The sequence below is a fragment of the Dendrobates tinctorius genome, unplaced genomic scaffold (assembly GCF_039654945.1).
Source record: "Dendrobates tinctorius isolate UK_male_01 unplaced genomic scaffold, ASM3965494v1 ptg000016l, whole genome shotgun sequence".
NCBI lineage: Eukaryota > Metazoa > Chordata > Amphibia > Anura > Dendrobatidae > Dendrobates > Dendrobates tinctorius.
The window spans coordinates 33,613,885-33,638,490 of NW_027361684.1; the positions used below are offsets into that span (position 1 = coordinate 33,613,885).

Sequence of the window (24,606 nt, forward strand, 5' to 3'; positions counted from 1 at the left end):
TAGATACTAGTGTTTTGTTTACAGTAACATCTAGATGGCTATCACGAGAAAGGGGGCTGCCTCTCTGACCATATCTGCACCCTGTGAGCACAATTGTGGGGATGGTTGCCCTTGTAACAAATAAAATAAAGGAACATTTGAAAAATTATGTGGAAAAAAGTTGACATATAATGATGTAATAAATTTACTTTTTTTGTGCAGTGCGACTATCTGGGTTTGCGGATAGAAACATTCAAAGTTTTAAAACAGCAAATTTTTTAAAAATTTTTCATCAAGGTTTTAATATTTTCACAAAAACAAATCAACTGCAAATTACCACTAACAAAAGTGCAATGTGCCAGGAAAAACAATCTCAGAAAGACTGGGATATGATGAAATATTCCAGCGTAATTAACAGAGATAGAGTGACATGCCAGATTTAAAAAAAAAAAAAAAAAAAAAAAAAAGGGCTTGGCTCTAATCGGTTAAATGCACTTCCCAGAAGAATAATAACATTGGTGTGATAAGAGCCCCAAAATATGTGGCTAGTCATCTAGTGTGGACTAAAAATACTCCTTATTTTCAGCTCTGGCACTTCACGGGAACTTTGCGTGGACCCAAGTCTCCACAGATATCAATGTACACATGCCGACTACTATTACTCAAGCTAGTTACTATGTGAAGATGGGTGAGGCTAGTTCTCTAGATACAGGCCACGATCCTCAAGGTGCTTTCACATTGCGTTTTGGCACCAGTTTAGTGGCCCCGTCCAGAAGATATGAACAGTGGTGACAGCGGGCGGAGGAGGACGAGTGAATGGTGCAGCCTGTGGGACACAGTTTAAGCCCTTCTGCTATCTCGGTCCAAGGGCCAGACTTGAACAGCCAGAGGGCCGGATGTGGCCCACGGGATGCAGTTTTGCCCAGCTCTGACTTAGGTAAGTGGCTGGACAAGTGAGAAAAAAAAACTAACAAGCAGAACAGGAATATCAGAACAGTGTACAAGTGAGAAGGTGGTACTTACGGCAATCCCCTCGGATTCATACTCTTCCTGTTCAGACTTTAGTGTCAGCTCAATGAACAGTTGCTGAAGCTTCTCGTTGCAGTAATTTATGCAAAACTGTTCAAAGCTACAAAAACAAACAAACCTAAATAAGCTGCATTACGTCACATGGAAAAAGCGAAGCCAGGCTATATTCTGTTTTTACAGTTTTTTTTTCCCTAAATGGCCAAAGTTGCAAACATTTAATACTGAACTGAAACTTGTTTTGTTCATGAAAATGTAAAACTGTCATACATAAAAAACAAGACTGTGGATGCTCAACTTAAAATTACAATTTTTTTTTTGTTTTACAAACTCAAGTAAATACGTTTTTACAGCAGATGGGAGAAGTTAGTAGCTGTAGTCTTTCCAGAATGAATTATTAACCATTGTGCCACTAGAAGTTTCACACTATAACTAAGAGCGCTGTATGAAAAATATGCCAAAAATGTAAGTACAGATAAGAAGAAAAAATATTACCTGTTATGTTGAAAGACTTCAAAACCATATATGTCCAGAAGTCCTATTACAGATGCATTCCCCACACTGTGCATGTCTGCACCCTGAAAAAGGTCCACAGTGAGTTACAACTCTGCTGTCACAGTAATCCCCCTTATCCTGTTTACACTTCACACTATACGGGGTCACATCACAAGCACAGGACTTACTGAATCTCCAGCCTTGCTACAAGTGGATAACAATACAGACTGCCGTATCAGGCTGGGGTCAGACTTGAGAGAAACTCGCACGACTCTCGCATCTTAATACCCGACACTGCCGCCGGCACTCGGGACCGGAGTGCGCGGCTGCATGTATTTCTATGCTGCTGAGTGCTCCGGTACAGAGTGCCGGGTATTAAGATGCGAGACTCGTGCGAGTTTCTCGCAAGTGTGACCCCGGCCTTATGGTCATTATTTGTAAAATTCACTTGCTTTTAAATCTTACCTTATAGGTCAGTGACTTATTAATTTTGTTGACAAGCCATGAAAAGGTCCGGCCATAAATTGCTTTAGCCAGTGCATCTCGGGCATAAGCTGCTTGCTCCAGATTCAAGGGGCTATTCAGCTAAAGGTGGGAAAGAAAAAGCAATGGAGGTATTAAGACCACCTAAACGCAAACAAGTTGGGAAAATAAGAAATGTGTAAGTGGTCACAAGAACGGTTTAATGCCTCTATATATAGCAGTCTGCTTCCAACTTATGCATTAATTAAAGAAGCCCTCCAATGTATATTTCATTTTAATTAAATCTGTGTATATTTGCAAGTAGTGTAGAGTGTATATATTAATATACTCCCCTACTGCCACTTGCTCTGGGATCCAGCACTGTTCTGGCTCCTCTTCTCAGTGACATCACCGCTCTTCAGACTCTCTGGGTCACTCAATGAGTCTCTTTTAAATGTTATTCTGATGCCCCATAGGCTTACACTGTAAAAGACCAGTTCTGGGTCGCACAGAACCCAATGTGACCCGGATAGTGTGCAGAGCAGCAAGACGCTGGATCTCGGAGAAAGCGGCAGTGAGTATATTTTTACATACACAACTACAATACCTGTACATACACACACAGATTCATGAAAAAAGAAAAAAATAATTTGAGGGCTGCTTTAAAATTATCCAGGCAACTGTCCAATGGCCATAATATCGTACACGGGTGCTGTTCTGAGTAATAGGGCCGTGTGCAACATCTGCTGAGGGAAGCACAATTAGTTCCGCCCACTGTGCGGTGTCGTTTCTCCACTCCCCTATTTCCCCCTGGTATTAATAATGGCAACAGACAGTGCAGCTTATTTATGGGTTGTCGCACTGCTAGTCCAACATAAGCTTAATTAGTCTAGGTAGACTAACTAAACATTTAGACTAGCTGCTAGTGATGAACGAAGGTGATCAGACAAGCGGTTATCAGAGCGTGCTTGTGGGCTAGCTGAGCATCTTCGGTGTGCTCGAAAAATATGTTCAAGTCGTTGCAGCTGCGTTTCTTGTGGCTGTTCGAAAGTCGCAAAACACATGCAGGGGGATTGCCTAACAAACAAGCAATCTCTACAAGTGTTGCAGCTATTGTACAGATGAGAGACATGCAGGCGTTGGGACTCGAACATATTTTTCAAGCACGCCAAAGTCACTCTGTTAGCACCCGAACATGCTCGGATAACACCTTACCCGAGCATGATCGCTCATCACTACTAGCTACACATCTTTAAAGGTTAACAGTGACAAACTGTGTAAAATGGCCAAGATTATTTGAACCAGTTACAAATCGTATAGGTTAAGCCGTGTAAGCGATTACCTCTTCTCCTTTAGCAATGATCTTTTTGTGAATGAGAGATTCCCGTAGTACTGTACCATCTACAGAAAGAAGCTGGAAAACAAGGCAGAGGTTTCCATTGTAGTTAGATGCTACAGGAAAAAAAAATAAAAAGGTCGTGTCGCAGTGCACCTGTCACTCCTAAAAAACACTTTTAAGAATAAAACTGCCCAGTGATTGGTTGCTGTGAGCCATAAAGGCAGTTTTTTCTTTGAAGAGAACTTTCCAACATATTTCCTCAATGGATGCCACTATGAGAGTAGAGTTGCATATGTTGCCTACAGGGTGGGCCATTTACATGGATAGATCTGGGTGGGCCATTTATAAAGTAGGACCCAAAATGGCCGACATCAAAATGGCCACCACCCATCTTGAAAACTTTTCCCCCTCCCATATACTATTGTGCCACAAACAGGAAGTTGATATTTACCAACCATTCCCATTTTATTTAGGTGTATCCATATACATGGCCCACCCAGGTCTATCCATATAAATGGCCTACCCTGTCATGTTGGAGGAAAAAAAAAAAAAAGTATAACACATGGTAAATATTTTTTCTGGATGCCTCTGTTAGTAAAGCATAGTCTCTGTTATTCTATAGAGAATGCAAACAAAAAACAAACCCTAATCAAAAAGTAAACCAGCCCAACCGAAGGCCTCCATAGGGAAAAACTAATCTATACATATGTTAGACATATTCCACTGGGGTTTCCTGATACATTACCCCTCCAATGTATGCTGTAAGCACAATGTGACGCCGGCCATATATATTTATCACTTGCATATAACAATACATTAGAAGCATTTCAAGTGTTTTATGTTTTTCACAAGCATTTTTATATTCTTTTACAATACGTCTATTTTTTCAAGTCCTATAGAGACACATGTAGCAGAAAAAAAAAAACAAAAAAAAACACAAAACACTTTAGAGCATGCAGTATTTTAAAAAGCGTCCCAGCGATTACAAAAACGCACCACAAAGCTAAAGTAAGTATTAAATCGCTCTGTACACTGCTCGACTTTACAACATTTTGCTATGGAATAGTGGCTAAATGGCTGCTGTAGCTTTGAAGGAAAAAAAAAAAAAAAGGCTAAACATGCTAAAAAAAAAAAAAACAGTGAAAATGAGTCAAACGAGGTGTTTGCTAGTAGCCTAAATCTATCACAGTGATTATTTCCTTTCCTCTGCTGACTCTGCCCCAGTCTACGCAATTGAGCTGCACAAAATAGGAATGGTCAGCTTTCTGTGTGTTCTCAATTGACCAGCGCAACGTTAGAATATAACGTTTTTCATAGTGCGAAAACCCCCCACAAATCCTGCTTTAAATAATGTTACATTCAGATTATACATCCCTTTTCACTTTTTATACCACAAGCAACACAGATTTAAAAAAAAATACACTGTTCTAAAGTATTCTTCAAGTGGGGATGGCGCCATCATCAGAAAATGACCTAGTTATTAAATCAGGTTTTTAGGCTACATGTACAGTATACAGTACTTTATAAATTTGTGGCAATATTTTTAGTTTTCGTATCTTAACCTTATTAAAAAGCTAAATGAATAATCTTGCAATTTGCAACACTGGTCACTGGGGGCTAATTTAGACATACACTTCCTGTCCTTTCAGGAATAGCTTTCAGCAGGTTCCTTATCCTGAGAGGCAGGATATTATGACAGATAACATCTCTATATACAGTTCTATGTAACCCAGGATCCCGCAATCATAGTAGGAGATGTCACAGCAGATCCTGCCCCCCCTCAAGCCACAATGACTTTAGAACACACTTATCGTATATTTCAATACTACAGATAGGGTTATAGCCTGTTTATTGAGGCTAATGTACAGGGGTATGTGTCCGATAGTCTAAAAGAAAGCCCAGGTGGCCAGTGTGAAAAAGTCCAGATTTCCATTTTAGATTTCTAATACAGATTGATATAAAAGAAAGAAAACACTGCCAAAAACAGAAAAAAATAAATAAAAAAAATTACATGCAACACACAAAGCCGATTTAAACAATAGGTAATTTTCTGATAATAGCTTCCCTTTAAATTCTAAGAATGACAATTTTAATTAAATCCCCTGTGAGCCTTTATCCTGACAGGAAGACATAGATTGAAGCGAATACATCGCCTGGTAAGGATCCCTACCCTGGCAAGATATTTAATTTGGTTTTCTGTTGTGACCTGAGCATTCCCTTGTTCATCGGTGGCAAACTGCACATTTCCCAAATGCAGAACACTGGCTACAATACTCAGCAACTCCTGAAAAAAACAAAATAAAGGATCATAAAACCGGGGTAAGAATTGTATTTATTTTTTAAAGAAACCGACATCTAATGTACAATTCATCCTTGCCACCTACCTCCACATCATCATCATTAAAGTTTATCACACACAAAGCTTTGCGAACAGTCTTCCATTCATTTTTATCATTGATTGAACTGACCCTGGCACACTGACCCTGTAACAGGAAACAAAAAGTGATAAACTGATTGTCTAGAAAGCAGCTCTTGCCACACGTGCAGGCAAAATAGTGTGCTCCACAATCATTTTATTATACATGTAAAATCCTTTATTTGTTAGAGTGCAATTTACCAACCTTGACAAGGTATTGGTAGTTTTGTGCATTTTTGTCCAAGCCGAGCCTGCGCAGAAGATCCTCCTCCCCGCCCTCGAGGAGCTGATAAAATATATGGAAATTTCTCTCTCCATGGTTCTGATGCACCACACGCGACTTCTCCAGGAGATAGTTCAGTATGTGTCCCCCAACCGGCGCTCCCTTCAAACAAAATCATTAGTTTGATAGCTTACAACTATTATCCATATGCAGAACTAATAAAAGAAAAATATATATGAAAAAAAAATGAATGACCATCGAATACAGGATTTACAACTGTTATGCAAAATTGCAATAATACATTAAACTGTTAGTTGATCAAAAATTGTAAGAACTTTCATACAGAAATTACTGTGATGATAGATTTTAAAATGTAAAGTGCTGCAGAATAGGTTGGTGGTATAGAATCATCACCATCCCTTTTGCATGGGTTCTCCACTCTCTCTACTATACAAGTTTATCTTAATTGGACAAAAGTAGTGTAAGAAAACAGAAAAATTCTATAATCAGCTACCAGACTGGCATCGCTCCTCTGCTTGTCTCCTGGCCAGATCATTCGGAGTGAGGCATCAAGTGACCGCTGCAGCTACTCAGCGGCCGCAGACTTTACATTCTGTCTAGTTACTTTCTGTTCAGACTAAATGTGAAGGTGGCAGTTGATTGGCTGCAGAGGTCACGTGATGTCCCCACTACCGGACGTCGATGTTGGGAGGATAAAGTAGGAGTGCGAAAGAGCAGTGCTGGTCTAAGAGGTGAGAAAGGAGGTTTTTTTCTGTTTTTTCTTTTTTTTTTTCTTTCCCGCACCACCTGGAGCCCATTAAAATTAACTTGTCTAGTAGTGAAGAATCCCTTTAAAAAACACATAAGATCATTTGTAGCCATATTCACCGTCTTAATTTATAAAACACATTCCAAGTGCTAACCTTATAATCAAACTGCACATCCATGTATTTGCCAAAACGACTTGAATTGTCATTACGTAAAGTTTTTGCATTTCCAAAGGCCTAAAAGAAAAAAAAAAAAATATTCATTATAATATATTATGAACTAATGCATTATGTTTTGAGCTCCTGGGAACAAATTATTTCTGGCTTGGATGCAATATCTGTCAGTATTGCCATGGCACCCTGAAAACATTTAGAGACACGCCTTACAATAGCACCTTAGACATATTTACTCTGTCACTTAATAGGAAGTTTGCTTAGCTTCTCCCGCTACAGATAACATTCACTAGTAGGCAGATGGTAAGATAAACCATACACATTAGGGGTCACATTAGCGTACAGCATGCGATGCAAGAGGCGAATGATGCTCGGCTCAAACTTTACTGCGAGCATGAGCAGAGTGTCAGTGCTCTGTGCTCAGATATTCTCACATGTGAAAATCAGATCACAAGTGAGGAGAAGGAGAGATTAATCTGTCATCTTCTCCATTGCCTGTCCCGGCATATATGCTTTACACACACCAGAGTGCAGTTCGGTGCTTTGCATGCACCCATTGACTTGAGTAGGTGCGCGCCATGCGAGATACGCTGCCAACTGCAGCATGCCGATTTTCTCGCATTGCACTCCTCCGTAATACACACCAGTGTGACTGAGCCCTTAGATAAAGTTACGTCAGACCTGCCATTTAAATGGGATCGGTTGACTAATGTTCAATCTCCTGACTCTAGCGCTATTTCAGCAACAATGATCAGCTCAGATGGTTAACAAGATTTATTGGATCCTTAAAGCTGGATTTTAGCAGTAACCTCCATAACTGAAAGTTATTCCCACCTATCCCAAGTTAAAATGCTGGAGGAAGTCAGGAAATGTTGTAGATTTAATTCTCAATTTTCGGAGCCCGACATAGGGTATGTGTCTTGCGTTGGATGATCGAGGAGGAGAGCACTGGTAGAGATCAACAGCAAATGAAGATTTTATCACTTCAGTGTGAAACATACTGGATTTCTAAATTAGACACTACCAGCCATGGGGGATTAAACGAAACCATAATTTTAATAAATTTTTGATAAGTGTATAGAATTCATTCGGCTTTTATAATAGATTTCTACAGTACTTTGCAGTTTTAAGATGTGAATTAATCTTTGGTAGTGTCAGTGGGTATCATACACTGCATTTTTTACTATGATATATGTGTGATACTTTTGAGTGTTCTAGTCAAAGTGGTTATCAAGGAATGTGGTTATTTTTTTGTATGGGGTAAAATACTTACAGGCAGGTAGGGTAGTTGCCAACTACCAGCCTGTTCTGCCAGGCGATATCTGCCAGCTCAGGCGGTGACTCTCCTGCTTCATTTCACCACTCATAGCTTCTACTATTCCGGGCAGACCTGTCACTGGGGCATCACTGCAGATGTCATTGCTGATTGACAGCTGACTTCCTGCAGATAGATGGATGTCAATCAGAATGACATCTGTAGTGATGCCCCTTTTACAGAGCAGAGCTGAAGAGAAGAAACTACTCTATCAACGTGACAAACGGAAGCAGGGAAAATCGCAAGCAGGAGCAGTCTGTGACCACTTTGAGCCAGCAATGTAGAAGACACAGGCACAGGTAGATACCAGGGCTGAGCAAACATGCTCGAATAAAGGGTTATCCGAGCATGCTTGGGTGCTAACCGAGTGTCTTCAGCATGCTCGAAAAAGATGTTCGAGTCCCCATGGCTGCACGTCCTGGGGGTGTTAGGGAATCCCTGCATGTCTTGCGGCTGCTTAACAGCAGCGAGACATGCAGCCGCAGGGATTCAAACATATTCTTCGAGCACGCCGAAGACACATGGTTAGCTCATGAGAATGCTCAGATAACACCTTTTCCGAGCACGTTTGCTCATCACTAGTAGTTACCAACTGTCTTCCAGTAAAGCCCCCTTCACACATAGCGATATCGCTAAAGCGTCACCGATTTTGTGACGCAACAGCGATATCGGTAGCGATCTCGCTACATGTGACACTTACCTCCGACCGGCCCCCCTGCTGGATATCGCTGATCGCGCGAGATCGTCCTGGTCCATTTCTCGTCCTCGTCCTGCTGGCGCCGACGAGCGACTCCATGGACACGGATGGAAGACGTCACCCTCGCTGCGTGTGACAGGTAAGTGACGACTGCCGCTGCATCGCTGGGGAGATCTGCCTGTTTGGCAGCTTACTAGTGACCATTTAGTGATGCACCAGCGATCCTGACCGGGTCGTATCGTTCTCGGGATCGCTGGTGCATCGCTAAATGTAAAGGGACTTTAAGTTCTGAGCCCTATAAGAATGAATAACCAAAGTCCCAGGTAACCCGTTTAAAAGCTGTTTTTATCTGTTAGGTGATTATGCCACTGGTTAATCACTATATCAAGATGATTATCCTTGTACTCCAGATAACTTTTTTGTTTTTGGCAAGATTATTACTTGTTTTATATCTTATAATCGTATGTCCGGTGATGGTGTCACGTGGTTATGACTATTCAAACATGACAAAATCCTTTCTGTGCATGATTTAAGAAAAGGGAACTCCCCAGAAACGTTGCAAGACAAGTGTGCAATCCCCCGTGCAGTGTCTCAGCACCAGACCATTGGACATTACTATTCAAATTTAGTTGAAATTCTGATACCTGGACTCATTCTTAAAATTGAAAAGTGTTTTCAGCTTGTGTTCTTTTTAGAAGTAGAAAATGTAGTATTGTATGGTGGTCATTCAGAAGAAAGGCCATCCATGTAATGTAAGAATGCACGAGCCTGCTAGAATGGGAGCCGCTGTTACGTAGCCAGTCTCCACTGCTGCCCGTACAGTGGGATCCTAAGCAAGGAACTCCCACCTGTTAGTGTCATATGCACCACTAGGGTACATGGTCTCCAGGAGACACCCCCTGCAATAAAGGTGGCTGTAGGATGGATCCAGGATACATTTTAGCTGCCATGTGAGGCGTTACGCTCCTTCTCACCTCGAGAACAGGATTGGACTGCAGAAGACGGTCTTTCACAGTTTCCACTTGCTCGCTGGCAGGACAAGTCACAGCATAGTACTGCAGGATCTTCTTACTAGCTTCTGTTTTTCCTGCCCCACTTTCACCAGATATAAGAATACACTGGTCTTTTCTTTCTGTTCGCAGCGAGCGGTACGAGTTGTCCGCTATTGCATAGCTTTAAAGGAATGGAAAAATATATTGTCATAAAAAATTCCATACCTGCTTATTTCTGCTGGAACATCCAAAACTCCCCCAAATTATCTTACAAATGCTGAGAGGGGAAAGAAAATACAGGTTATACCAAGCCCTGAGGTTACCTGCTCACAGGTGGCATTATCAGGAAAGCATAGGAGGCTGCTCGTCTCAAGTGCAACTGGGCCGTCAAGTCTGGCAAGACCCTACAAAGCCTCCACAATCAATTATATTAAAAAGCAATATTATAATATTTTGCTCAAGTTACTCTTTTATTCCTATACTAGATGGAAGCCCAATGCGAGGGCGGTAATGTCACGATGGGGGCAGGCTTTGCAGCGTTGAGAATCTCTCCCCCCATGTGCTCACCCACCTATCCACTCTCTCTATCCCCATGTGCTGACTTCTCCCGTCTGTGCTCTCTTCTTTGACCTGTCTACCCTATGTGCTATCCCCCTTGTCTGCTGTCTATCTCTCCTTCCTGTGTTGTGTTCTCTCCTCATGTGCTGCCCCCCCCCCTGTGCTCTGTCTCTCTCACCCCTGTGTCTGACCGTGTACAGAACATACCACAGCTCCTGGGCAGGGGAGGAAGCAAAAGACAATACTGACATTACAGCAGTGGATCGCAGAGGATACATTTTGTGAGGTAAAATATAGTTTAAAAACAGTCAGTGAAATATTTTACCTCACAAAATGAATCCTCTGTTCTCTCCCTGCTGTAATGTCAGTATTGTCTTTTGCTTCCCCCCCTGCCCAGGAGATGTGGTACACTCCGTATATGGTCAGACACAGACAATTTTTAAAATGAACTTTCGTTCGTGGGAAAACCCATTTAATGTGACCGACTTCCTCTGCCTGTAGACTCGTCGCGCATCTGCCGCCGGGATCAGCCGAATGATTCACTGCACCTGCGTGGAATTCCCGCAGGCGCAGTGCGACGGTGTTCCGCTGGTAGTACTGTGCAAGAGGCTGCGTGGGTGTGAGAATGAGAGTGAGTGTGTGAGAATGTGAGTGAGTGTGTGAGAGTGAGAATGTGAGTGTGTGAGAATGTGAGAGAATGTGAGTGAGAATGTGAGTGTGTGAGAGTGAGAGTGTGAGTGTGTGTGAGAGTGTGTGTGAGTGTGAGTGAGTGTGAGTGAGTGTGTGTGAGTGTGAGTGAGTGTGAGTGAGTGAGTGTGAGTGAGTGTGAGTGAGTGAGTGTGAGTGAGTGTGAGTGAGTGAGTGTGAGTGAGTGTGAGTGAGTGAGTGTGAGTGAGTGTGAGTGAGTGTGAGTGAGTGTGAGTGAGTGAGTGTGAGTGAGTGAGTGTGAGTGAGTGTGTGGTACGTACGGCGTATAGAGTGTGTGTTGCGATGGTGTTCTGCGCAATATGTTGGTACCAGCAGCAGTTTCCATATTGAGACACCCATCACTTTACATTACAAGGCAATTAGGCCATGTGCACACGATGCAGATATCCAGCGGATCCGCAGCGGATTTTACCGCGCAGAAATGCTGCATATCCGCATTGTGATGTACAGTAGCATGTTAGTCAATTGAAAAAAAAAAAAAAAAAAGCTGTGCAGACGCTGCTGATTTTTCCGTGCGGTTTTCTTGTGGTTCGAAATATGCAGCATGTCACTTCTTTTGTGCGGTTTTCTACCTGCTCCATTCTCCAAATATGCAGGGGGAAATCCGCAGGGGAAAACCGCACAAAAACCGCAAGAAAACCGCAAGAAAAAAGGAAGAAATCCTCAGGAAAAATGCAGGTCATTTGACCTGCGGATTTCTTCAATTCTGCGCGGAAAAATCCACAGGGCCAAAAAGTAAGTGTGCACTCAGCCTTATATAAATAAGATACAGCCAGGCAATTTGCTCTATTAGTACAGCTGTAGCAGATATATTAGCGGCATATATTAGTCACAGATGCCAGGATTTAGTCTCTACAATAAAATTCCTGATGCCGAGAACCTGAAGAATATATGACCCTGAGGTAGGACCAATTTGTACATGGGTGCAGCCATGTATTAAGAGTTGTCATATTTCTTAGGTTTCCTGTAAACTCTTTAGGCCTCTTTCACACTTCCGTTTTTGAGCATCAGTCAAAATCCACCAGGTTTTGAAAAAAACGGATCCGTTTTTTTCCCCATTGAGTTGCATTACTGGCGGATCTTGACGGATGGATCCGTTTTCGTGAGGAACCGCCACATTTTTTGCGTCCGCCGGCATGCCTGGACGGATCTTGAAACAATTTTTTTGTTGGTGGATCCGGATTTTCCATTGCGCATGCCCGGAGAAAGGAAGTCAGGGAGAAAATTAACCCTGAAATCCTTTCTGGCGGACGAGAATCTCTCTCTCGGCCAGAGGTTCCTTTAAAATTCTTCATTCTGCAGTTCCGTCAAAAAACGGATCCTGTTGCTTCCGTTCACATCAGTTAGGTACGGATCCGCTTTTCCGCCTTTTTGGCGGATTTTAACTGACACAAAATACTGAAGTGTGAAAGAGGCCTTAGACATACACATTAGACTGTGGCACAGCTTTACAGTGGATTCTACATATTTAGGCAGAGTATCCTGTAATAACACCAGTCTGAAGACACTTCTCTGCTTGCACCAGCCATTACTTCTACACAAATCACACTGAGGACGGGGACAATGATCCTTTTGAATCGCAAACCCCCACAATGAATCTATAAAGTATGCATCTGTCTCATGGGCCTTACTGTAGGCAAAGTGCAAGAGCAATTTGCAAAGCATTCATCTAAGTCAGTCAGTCTGGGGTCAAAGCCTAACATAGGCAGAGTATCTAGGCACTGATCACATGTCTGTTTCATTGGATACACAAACACAGCCACGAGGTCGAACGGAAAGTCGTGTCCATATACAGTATATTCCGGACTATAAGACGCACTTTTTTCCCAAAAATTTTTTGGGAAAAATGGGGGTGCGTCTTATAGTCAGAATATACTTACAAATACTGTGGCGGCAGCAGGAGTCGGGCGATTCTGCGGCGGTTTTGGTCTGACGCTGCCAAGTTGATTATCACAATCGCTTCCCAGGCTGGTGCATCAGGTTCGGTGGTGGTGCTCTGTGGTAGTGCGGGGGGCTCCACCGGCATTTTGTGAAAGCCCGGAGGTCCCACACATCCATTGCTGCAATGCGGTGGCCTTCGGGAAAATGGCCGTCGAGGGTGGTGCATGCTCAGATTGAGATCTCGGTAACGAAATCTTGTCCCGAGATCTCAATCTGAGCATGCTCCGCCCCCGGCGGCCATTTTCCCAGAATGATCACATTGCAGTAATGGGTGTGCAGGGCCTCCGGGCTTTCACAAGATGCCGGCAGAGCCCCCCGCACTACCATCAAACCTGCCGCACCAGCCTGCGATGGGATTTCCCAGAGGCCACTGCACCTGCCGCACCCGCCTGGGATAGGAGTCATATCGCCGGACCACCAAATATCTCCTGTGAACCCGCTCCACCAGCGCTGCTGATCTCTAACCCCGCCCCGGGTAAGATGAACTCGGACTGCAAGACGGACCCCCATTAGACACTTTTTTTTCCTTCCCCATTTTCCTTCTGAAAATTTGGGGTGCGTCTTATGGTCCAGTGCCTCTTCTAGTCTGAAAAATACGGTAGCTTTCATAGCAACAAGGTTAAAAAATAAGGATTTATGAACCAATATTGGTGATGGACATTACTGAAGACTTCTGAAATCTTTGCAGGGACACGCTCCCTTGACAAGAGGAATTGTAAGCAATGATGACTGAACGTTTCCCGGATAATGTGCATAACAAACGGGCAATCCCCGAAAGTGTTGGTGCTAACAGAGGCGAGACATGCAGCCGCGAGGACTTTAACATAGTATCCGAGCACCCCAAGGTATTTGGATAACACCCGAGCATGGCCTGATAACACGTTGTCGGAGCATGTTTGCTCATTACTATTTGTAAGTTGTTCATTTATTCTTAAATATTCAAGAGGAATAACAGAGCAAAAAGCACAAGATAAGGTTAGAATAGAGGCTCCTGAATTGGTTACGTTACAGACAATATAGCAGATGTGAAAGGAAACAGCCAGTAAAAGACTCCACCACTTCTTTATCAGAACATGCTGAAACTTGGCCTAAAACAAGGGGCGCACCTAAAGATTGCCTTGCAAAGTATTCCAGCAAAATAAAAAAAAATAAAAAAAAATAAAAAAAAAAAAATCGCCATGCTGCCTTCTAAGCGTTATCGTTTTAACTTTGTATAAAGGTCCACGGCTACTTAATCTTTTATCCTACAATAGTTTATTTCCTAAAAGGATATCCATGTTCGGATAAGAAATTCTAAACTCAAAGTACCGTATTTATCTTCACGACAATCAATTTAATAGAAGCAGAAGATAATCCACGAGAGCTATCTGCTGGGAACGATGTGAGAAACTTCTGCCATATATATAAATACACAGATCCCCTGGTGTTGTAACCCAGCAACAAACGAAATAGCAGAAAAACACTGGTCAAAAATAACACACGAAGAAGTTGTGGTATAAAAAAGAATAGCACAACACAGAAAAGAAAAAAAAGAAAACTTTCCACATTTTCATAAGGAAAAATTCCACTAAGACTAACCGTTCAGGAATTTTCCCTCTGAACAATTTGTTTTGACTAAGCTGAGAAGGCTGAATCCACCTTTCTGCCCAGCGATGATGGCGGCGGCTAACCCTGAACTGTACAATGTGTGTAGGAAAGTGTCAGGGAATCACGGCACGCTATGCACATAGTACAGGAAAGCAGAGGAGAAAGGTCACGGAGGAGTGTACATAACTGGTGAGTAACTCCGTAGATACTTTGCTTTTTATGTTACACTGATTTAGGGTTGTATCACGTTTTCTTTGCTGGTCACATCCAAAACCACTTTACAATTCTGCTGGTTTCCTGTAGCCAGAGCGCAGCATATTGTGGGATCTCAAATAACAGTACATCAATGTCAGGAATGAGGGAACAGATCATATTATATATATATATTTCTGAAGGAATCCAGCACAAAATTGATAGCGGATATTGTTTTGTAGGAAAAAAAGAAAATCAGACACTAAAGAAGCAGTACCATCAGTTTTTATCCTCTTAAATATATTGCGGTCATAGACATAATGGAAAACAAAACAATTAGCTGGGCAGAAAGGCAAAATGAGCAACTGTAAGTACACAGTGCTGTATAATATGATGAATGCAATATAATATGTGGAAAAGAACTTCGAGGGGAGGAGGAGTGCGCTTTTTTAAGTAGTAATCAATCCTTAAAAGGGGTATTCCAGTTGTCAAAAATGTAACTTAAAAGAGCTTTTAAGTTACTTGACATCCTATGTACAATGAAGATGAAAGGGATTTTGCTAATGTACTTTTTAAAAGTTTTGCACAGAACAATTCAATTTATTTTTTTTTTTTTTTTAGAAAAAAAACCTAAAACCTAGCAAAATATTCAGACTTGAGAGTCCTCAGTAGTTGATACCTTTTAATGGCTAACTGAAAAGATGGTAACACACTGCAAGCTTTCGAGACTACTCAGGTCTCTTCCTCAGGCATAGACTAATACAAAATCTGAAGAGTCACATATTTCCTGTATCTAAAACCTAGCAGGCAGCTAGTTGCTAACAGAGGTAACTACATGCCTGTTGTACCCAGCGCTGGCTCAGAGTGGTCCTTGACTGGTCCTGCCAGTTATTCAGTTGCTTCATGTCAGCAGAACAGCTCTTCTTCCGGGGCTGCTCTGTCCTTGTGGCATGCCGGCCGAAGTCATGCTGATTGACAGCTGGCACCCCGCAGTTAGGTATCAGGTAACCAGCTGACAATCAGCATGACGTCAGCATTCACGCTCTATCAACAGAGCAGAGGAAAAGCAGCTGCTCTGTGGATGTGACATCAGTGGAAGCCACAGAATCGCCGACAGGAGCGGCGTGTGACCTGTGGCGGCAGAGATTGGTGCTGGGCACAACAGGTAGGTGGGTAGCAAATATCTGCCTGTTAGTTTTTAGGCCTGTAGTAAAAAAACTAAATTGTCCTGGATAAACCATTTCAGTCTTCAATGTTTCATTGGTCGACAATCAACAGGGTTGTCTCCTAAACAATGTGTACGTGAAGCTTGTTTACTTCTGGTGATTTCTGCTGATCACCAAAGTGGAACTTTAGGAAAAGAGGCTGTCCTACCTGCACGAGGCCGTCCTACCTGCACGAGGCCGTCCTACCTGCACGAGGCCATCCTTTCTACATCATTGTGTATCACACATTTTGATTTCAAATTGTCTGTTGAAGTGAAACCATCAAAAACAGAAGAACCACTTTAATGCACGAATTTACTCACATGTGAGGGGACACCTCATAGAAACTAACCCCACGATATCTTTCCATGTGCTGCTTGCTGTATATTTCCAGCTCTTTGTAGGGGTTAACCGACACCAATACAGATCCAATATAAGTCTGAGGAGGAAATATAAATACAGTAAGCTTATCAAATACAGATTTATAGTGTTTGTCCTATGACTGAATACTAGGTTTATTTTTTAGAACACGTAAATGTGATTGCTGGAACATGAGCCTGTTCTGAATGCAGCAGAGGTGAAAGCATGCCCCCCTGCGCTCCATTCATAGTCTATGGGACGAACAGGAGAAGCTGAGCACTGCACTTGGCTACCTTCACCAGATCTACGGAGGATTTGTGCATAGTGCTGGTTTTATTCAGTATTAATGCCCGTACACTGTGGAAGAAGCACCATAGGGGTATCTGCGCACCCACTCAAAACATAATTACCGTAGCAGGATCACTAAATAAGAATGCCTATGAACCTCTATGAAGTAAAATCCCATATTACACAGTGCTAGGGGCACATAATACATGAAGTTAGATAATCGCAACCTAGAAGAAAACCTCCATGTTGCCATGCTGGTGGCACATGTGCTTACTAACAGCTTCACCCATTGCCAATTCCTCTCATCCAATCAGCAGGACGGACACAAGATTTACCCCGTTTCCTGCCCACTGTAACAGACTAAACTGAAGCAGACAGATACACTCAGCACTGGTCTGTGTGGGCAGGTGTTAATGTGCAACAGCCCTGGTATGGGGCCATTCCGTTCACCGCTATCCACCCCCACGCAGTGTCCACAGCCGACAGAATAACCACAGACAACAGGTCTTGGGGATAACAGCTTATTTACTTCAGCAGAACGGGGAGATATAACATGGAAGAAGTAGTTTACAGTTCACGTGGGGAATCCACGGCCAGTACAGTTCAGAATTGGATTCTGACACAGAATTGAGGTTCTGGAGCTGTAAGAACCTGGATTAGTTAGGAGCAGTACTTGCAGGTAATTATAAGAAGTTCAAAGTCTCTTGGTGGCATAAAGGCAGAAGAGGGAACATATGGCAATATGTACAGACCTGAAATCCCGTATTCATTTCCTCAGCTGGTCACGGTCCGTGCAGAAATATACTCTAGTCTTCAGCCATCTTGGCTGTAGAAGTCAGGGGAAGATCCAAGGCATTAGGCCTGACTAAGTCTTGAGATGAAGAAAAAGATGAACCTCCAGGCTTGGTGCTTGAAGGGGGGTCAGGAGACCCCTCACATGAGGTCTGCTCTGGGTCACATCTTGAACCAGACTCCTCAGGGAACTTTCCAGAACCCTGTCTTGTCTAGACAGACACTGGAGGTAGCTCCTCACATTGATTCTTGGTGACAGGGTCTCCGACCAATAGGAGAACACTCAATTCTTGTGTCAGACTATACATTATGAGATTAATATATAAATCATGAATATATGAGATTAGTGAGTAATGGATTCATTTAAACCATATAACAGTAAAAGGATAACTTAGGGGTGAGTTGAGGTGTACAAAAGCTACTCACGGTCCAGGGTTACTTAAGGGGACACACCCAGTCTGGACCGGGTCACTACAAATGCACAATATACCTGTCCCATATTGTAAACCGAACCCTGAGAAGTGGGAACATGCAGTTATATTCCTGTGCTCTGCTTGTCAGAGTGAAAAGGCTTATATGCCATGCCATATCTGGGATATTAAATATTCAAATTGCCTCTTCTGGGAGAAAGAGGACTTGAGTTCTAGTGCCATCTATTGGAAGTAGCGATCCTAAAAGACGCTATCGACCCTTTAAGTCTCTTCACTCTCACATGCCAGGCCTGGTTTGTCACTCTGCAAAAGGAGAAATGTTACTGCTTGGATATACTTCTTCCCAACACAACAAATGCAAGTTATCAAAAGCACAGGTGGCAGAAAGCTTGATAGCAGAAGGCGGGCGGCAGAATCACAATAGTTTAGTGTCTGTTACCAGGAAAACAAAATTTGGGACAGGACCAACAGTCTCAAAATAAGTGGACATGTATTCAAAGTTGAATATTGCTTCATTTTAAAGGGGTTTTCAGACTACTCTAATTTAAATCAATCCTCCAACTTCACTATGCAATGGTTATAAAGAAAAAAAATACTACCGGATGCCTCCCACTTGCTTTACTTTGCTGATGGTCTGACCTTTTTGGGCCTTCTCTTCTTCCCACCAACACGGTTACCGCTCTTCTCCGATTAGCCGATGCACAGAGATTAGTCTGAGACCCCTCATCCCCCTATTCTCTGAATTGCCAGCTCTACTTCTGTGAGAAGGCTACTGCATCCTCCATAGTCTTTGAAGTGACTGCGCAACACAAACTCTTTTTTTTCTCCCGAATTTAGAGTATAGAGGGAACAGGGACCTATTCTCATGATTGGTGGTGGTCCCCAAAGGTGGGACATTTATTGAATTTGATATAAACCTGCAAGCATGTAAAGCGTAATTCTTGTGTACACAGTGACTGGTTCCTGGAAGCAGCAGCCACATTTAGACGTATGATGTACTGCAATTTGTCCATAAGTGCCTCCACCCTGTGGCAACAAGATGGGCGGTGGCGCTTGATGCTTGAATCTAAGAAACAATTTTGCTTTTCTTTTTTTTATATAATTACACAACACTTTAATTTGTGAGCCTTCAACCGTATAATTAAGGAAAATTCCTGGTTCAGAGCCACTTTAAAGCTTTTATTATGAAATTACATAGACAGCAATCCCCCCCCCCCCACAATATAACATTATTACTGCAATTTCCACATTTACAAGCAGGAAACTAAATCACACCATTTGCTGTGCAGACCGGTGTACTGCAAACTGTACTGTCTGAAATTGAAAGGATGACACAGACTGATGTGATGGCTGCTGTGTCAGGACAGCCTGTGATGGCAATGTACCAAGTGAAATCCCTGATAGCTATTCAGATCTACTCGCATCTGACAATTGTCAACTTTTTGTAAGTGTTCCATTTGTGCGATTGCTTGGTCAAAAAGTAGCAGTTTCTCTCACAACTTGGCAATAAACAGGACATGAAAAGCATGTAGGGTGAAAGGTAGACAGGTATGGTCAAGATGGCTGCTAGAACAGCGTGGTCAACAGCCGGCAGAGCACAAGCTCCAGGGCAGCACGGAGACCATGAAGGTAGGCAAGAGATAGGCTAAGGATCAGTATAGAACATGGGAAAGCAGGGTAAAAAAGAATCACAATAACAATGCATATAGGTGACACCAGGTAAGAAGCACTGTGGATAGTTGTAGGATATACAGTGCCTTGCGAAAGTATTCAGCCCCCTGGTACTTTTCAACCTTTTCCCACATATGTTTTAAACATAAAGATACCAAATGTAAATTTTTGGTGATGAATCAACAACAAGTGGGACAATTGTGAAGTTGAACGAAATTTATCGGTTATTTTAAATTTTTGTGGAAATTCAAAAACTGACAAGTACGGCGTGCAATATTATTCTGCCCCTTTACTTTCAGTACAGCAAACTCACTCCAGAAGTTGATTGTGGATCTCTGAATGATCCAATGTTGTCCTAAATGACTAATGACGATAACTATAATCCACCTGTGTGTAATCAAGTCTCTGTATAAATGCACCTGCTCTGTGATAGTCTCAGGGTTCTGTTTGAAGCACAGAGAGCATCATGAAGACCAAGGAACACAACAGGCAGGTCCGTGATACTGTTGTGAAGTTTAAAGCCGGATTTGGATACAAAATTATTTCCAAAACTTTAAACATCCCAAGGAACACTGTGCAAGCGATCATATTGAAATGGAAGGAGTATCATACCACAGTAAATCTACCAAGACCCGGCCGTCCCTCTAAACTTTCATCTCAAACAAGGAGAAGACTGATCAGAGATGCAGCCAAGAGGCCCATGATTACTCTGGATGAACTGCAGAGATCTACAGCTGAGGTGGGACAGTCTGTCCATAGGACAACAATCAGTCGTACACTGCACAGATCTGGCCTTTATGGAAGAGTGTCAAAAAGAAAGCCATTTCTCAAAGATAAAAAGCGTTGTTTAAAGTTTGCAACAAGCCACCTGGGTGACACACCAAACATGTGGAAGAAGGTGCTCTGGTCAGATGAAACCAAAATCGAACTTTTTGGCAATAATGCCAAACGATATGTTTGGCGTAAAAAGGCAACACAGCTTATCACCCTGAACACACCATCCCCACTGTCAAACATGGCGGTGGCAGCATCACGGTTTGGGCCTGCTTTTCCTCAGCAGGGACAGGGAAGATGGTTAAAATTGATGGGAATATGGATGGAACCAAATACAGGACCATTCTTGAAGAAAACCTGTTGGGGTCTGCAAAAGACCTGAGACTGGGACGGAGATTTGTCTTCCAACAAGACAATGATCCCAAACATAAAGCAAAATCTACAGTGGAATGGTTCACAAATAAACGTATCCAGGTGTTAGAATGACCAAGTCAAAGTCCAGACCTCAATCCAAACGAGAATCTGTGGAAAGAGCTGAAAACTGCTGTTCACAAACGATCTCCATCAAACCTCACTGAGTTCGAGTTGTTTGCCAAGGAAGAATGGGCAAGAATTTCAGTCTCTTGATGTACAAAACTGATAGAGACATACCACAAGCGACGTACAGCTGTAATCGCAGCAAAAGGTGGCACAACAAAGTATTAAGTTAAAGGGGCCGAATAATATTGCACGCCCCACTTATCAGTTTTTGAATTTCCACAAAAACTTAAAATAACCAATAAATTTCGTTCAACTTCACAATTGTGTCCCACTTGCTGTTGATTCTTCACCAAAAATTTACATTTTGTATCTTTATGTTTGAAGCATAATATGTGGTAAAAGGTTGAAAAGTTCCAGGGGGCCGAATACTTTCGCAAGGCACTGTATCTATATGTCAAATAGCATGAAAAAAGTGAGCACCTGCTTACCCATGGTAGGTCCAGACCACTACAACCTTCCTTGCAGGCTGATCCCTAGCCTATCCCTTGCCTACCCTTCATGTCGCCTCCATTTGTTTTCCTATTATCGTACGTCTATTTTGTTTACATGTATGGTGTGTAGTCTGATTTTATACGCGATTTTCTAAAATAAATATTATGTGTATACTTATTTTCCGGTGGTCTTTTGTTAGGCTATGTGCACACGCTGCGGATTCACCCGCGGATTTGTATCTGCGGAACTGCAGGTGAAACCGCACTTAAAATTTGCTGCGGTTTTACCTGCGGATTGGCCAGCGGTTTTCCCCTGCGGTTTGACACCTGGACAATGGAATAGGTGGCAAACCGCAGCGGAATCCGCAGAAAGAATTGACATGTCAATTCTTTCTGCAAATTCAAAACCACAGCTTTTCCGCAGTTGAAAAAAAGCAGCATGTGCACAGAGGATTGTAAATCACAGACTTACATTGTACTGTACACTGTCTGCAGAACTGCTGCAGATCCGCAGCGGCCAAATCCGCAGCAGAATCTGCAGTGTTTGCACATAGCCTCACTCCGTTTAGCTTCTAATTCTGGTACATTAGTTGGAGTACTCCACTTTTGTGTTTGTATCTCGGTTACATGTTGGGAAAGCTTGACCCCAATATGCTCTCAGCCACAATACATCATTATTATAGCACCATTGATTCCATGGTGCTGTACATGAGAAGGGGTTACATACAAATTACAGATATCACTTACAGTAAACAAACTAACAATCACAGACTGATATAGAGAGGAGAGAACCCTGCCCTTGCGGGCTTAAGGCCCTTTTACATTTAGCGATGCACCAGCGATCCGACCAGCGATATGACGCGGTCAGGATCGCTGGTGCATCGCTAAATGATCGCTAGTGAGCTTTCATACAGAAAGATCTCACAGCGATGCAGCAGCGACGCAGCGCACGATACTCACCTTTCACACACAGCGATCCTGGCATCCTCCCGCCCGCTTCCAGCGTCGCTCGTCGTCACAGCAGGAAGTCTCAGCAGGAAGCGCCCGACGAGAAATGGAGCCGGACAATCTCGCGCGATCAGCGATGGACAGCGGGGGAGCCGGTCGTTGGTAAGTATCACACATAGCGATATCGCTAGCAAAATCGCTATAACGTCACAAAACCAGTGACGTTTTAGCGATATCGCTTAGTGTAAAACCCCCTTTACATTCTACATAAATTGTGCCTTTTGATTACTGTTTATAGCTTAAAAGTATCAGGAAGTTTTGCTATGTCCTGGCCTGAACCAAGCCCGCCATGTTTACACAGCATAGCCCATTTACTGCACTTGTAGGAGGAACGGGGCCCTCTCCTAGCCCCCAGAACACACTCTGAGGCCTTCGTTGTTCAGTCTTAGCATAAAATGACGGTTCCTAAAAAGGAACCAAAGACTAGAAATTACAGGTGTGTAACAAGGCGCCCTGTGCCAAAAAGGAGGCACATTTGGAGAACGCTACATAAAACCTCATAACATGGTGAAAGTTACTTGTTACTGGAGCTTTAACAGACTCAGTCACATATTCATTTATTTTTGCATATGAAAAAAAGGGCAGTTTATCCAATTTAACAGTAAAAATGGACAACGCTTGATGACACAAGTGACACATCGACCCGAGTGGGCGAGTTTGATCCCCGTCTATGATGGGTAGGTCCTAGTTTTTGCTTTTGTGCAGATACTTAGTGAGCAAAATAAAAGCATGGACATGTGAACTGTCCCATAAAAAACAAACATGAAAAACTGACACCTGAATAAGGCTCAAGGCTGCATTCACATATCTGTGTTTCACTGTCTGGGTATGGAATGGAGTAAAGCTTTACTACATACACATATGTGACTACTGCTTCTGAAGATGCAAGACTTCCCCTCCGTGGCATTGAAACAGTTCTGACTCCAGAAAACATCAAAATTTGGTCATTTAATTACTACAACAAGCAAATTAATCAAATACTTTTAAATAGGAAAAGTGTGAAAACGCAGACATGCAGAAGTCAGAAATGATCATTAGTGCAAGATAAATGGCAGTGGCACCATGCAATCTCAATTAGACAGTGCTTCCTAGAGCATAGGTGCTAAATTCCCTATGGTTTTCCTACTTGTGGTATAGTAACACTTATAGCATATGTGGGACTTTTGTAAAAGTTTAATTAAACTTTTTTTTTTCCCCAACTACTTGCTCTCATTTTCAGCTGAGTCTGCATCCTGCTTGCCCTACTCCTCCCCAGCGACTTGCTGGCAGTGGACGCACCCGTACTAATGGAAAACATGAAGTGTGCAGATGTCCTCCCAAAAATCTTTTTTTATTTTCCTTAGTTTATATGGAAATAGAGCAGGACAGCAAAAACAAACTGATCGTGAGCACGGGGGGGGGGGAAATCAGCCATGATTATTATTAATGTGAATTCTGGGTTATAAAAGAAATTATAGCTTATTTTATCTGATTATACACAGGTAGGCGTCGCTTGGGACTGAGGCAAGCTGGGTTTTAGGATTGGCTGCTTATTCTTCGGCCAGCTTATAGCACCATTTCCACCACTTGCTCTAGAAATGGCAGAGGTGGTCATTAACGCTATGTTTTTTGAGTTTTTTTTAACCAATAATGTTTTGTTAAATTTTCAGAAAATTTTGAACACACAAAGGGTCAAACAAAACCCAAAACCACAAAATACAATAGGAACATGTACACATTCTACGTATTCCCATTAAAACATGACTTCTTCACCATCCCACAGTGACATCATGGGAACTCCTGGGTTAAAGCATGATGACATAATCCCAATAATGTAAGTTTCATAGTGCCAAATAAGGTTTTACATCTTCAGTGGAAAGGGGCTGACCTCTGGCTATCCAGCCATGGATCCCATATACCCCGAATTTTCTTTTTGGCTGAGGTGGAACGAGCCAACGCCAATACATATTGGCAATGTATATTAACTTTCTCAATCACCTCTTTTATGGATGGCAAACTTGTCTCCCCCTCCACCTAGCCGCCAGAGCTAACCTGGCTGCTATCAAAATATGCGAGAAAGTACCTCTAAGCACCTGCGGTATTTTATCTATGCCAATATGCAAGACTCCCATATAGGACTCCAAAACCAACTCTACCCCCCAAGGACCTCTCGTATTAGATCACTAATATCTACACAAAATTAAGCTACAACCGGACATGCCCACCACATATGACCACGTCCCTCTTTGCCCACAA

The 24,606-nt window shown here is 42.6% G+C and overlaps 1 protein-coding gene across 3 annotated transcripts in view; it reads right to left on the minus strand.

The window, feature by feature from the left end:
- MYO1C (myosin IC) overlaps positions 1–24,606 on the minus strand; it is a 162,855-nt gene that overhangs the window by 56,610 nt on the left and 81,639 nt on the right. For all 3 annotated transcript variants that reach the window (XM_073565650.1, XM_073565648.1, XM_073565649.1), the window contains exons 3-12: positions 16,400–16,515; positions 9,868–10,066; positions 6,864–6,944; positions 5,923–6,102; positions 5,686–5,784; positions 5,472–5,585; positions 3,305–3,376; positions 1,966–2,085; positions 1,501–1,583; positions 1,003–1,108 (exon numbers count right to left, since the gene is read on the minus strand). In XM_073565650.1, coding sequence (XP_073421751.1) covers positions 1,003–1,108; positions 1,501–1,583; positions 1,966–2,085; positions 3,305–3,376; positions 5,472–5,585; positions 5,686–5,784; positions 5,923–6,102; positions 6,864–6,944; positions 9,868–10,066; positions 16,400–16,515 — 1,170 coding nt within the window. The remainder of the gene's footprint in view (positions 1–1,002; positions 1,109–1,500; positions 1,584–1,965; positions 2,086–3,304; positions 3,377–5,471; positions 5,586–5,685; positions 5,785–5,922; positions 6,103–6,863; positions 6,945–9,867; positions 10,067–16,399; positions 16,516–24,606) is intronic.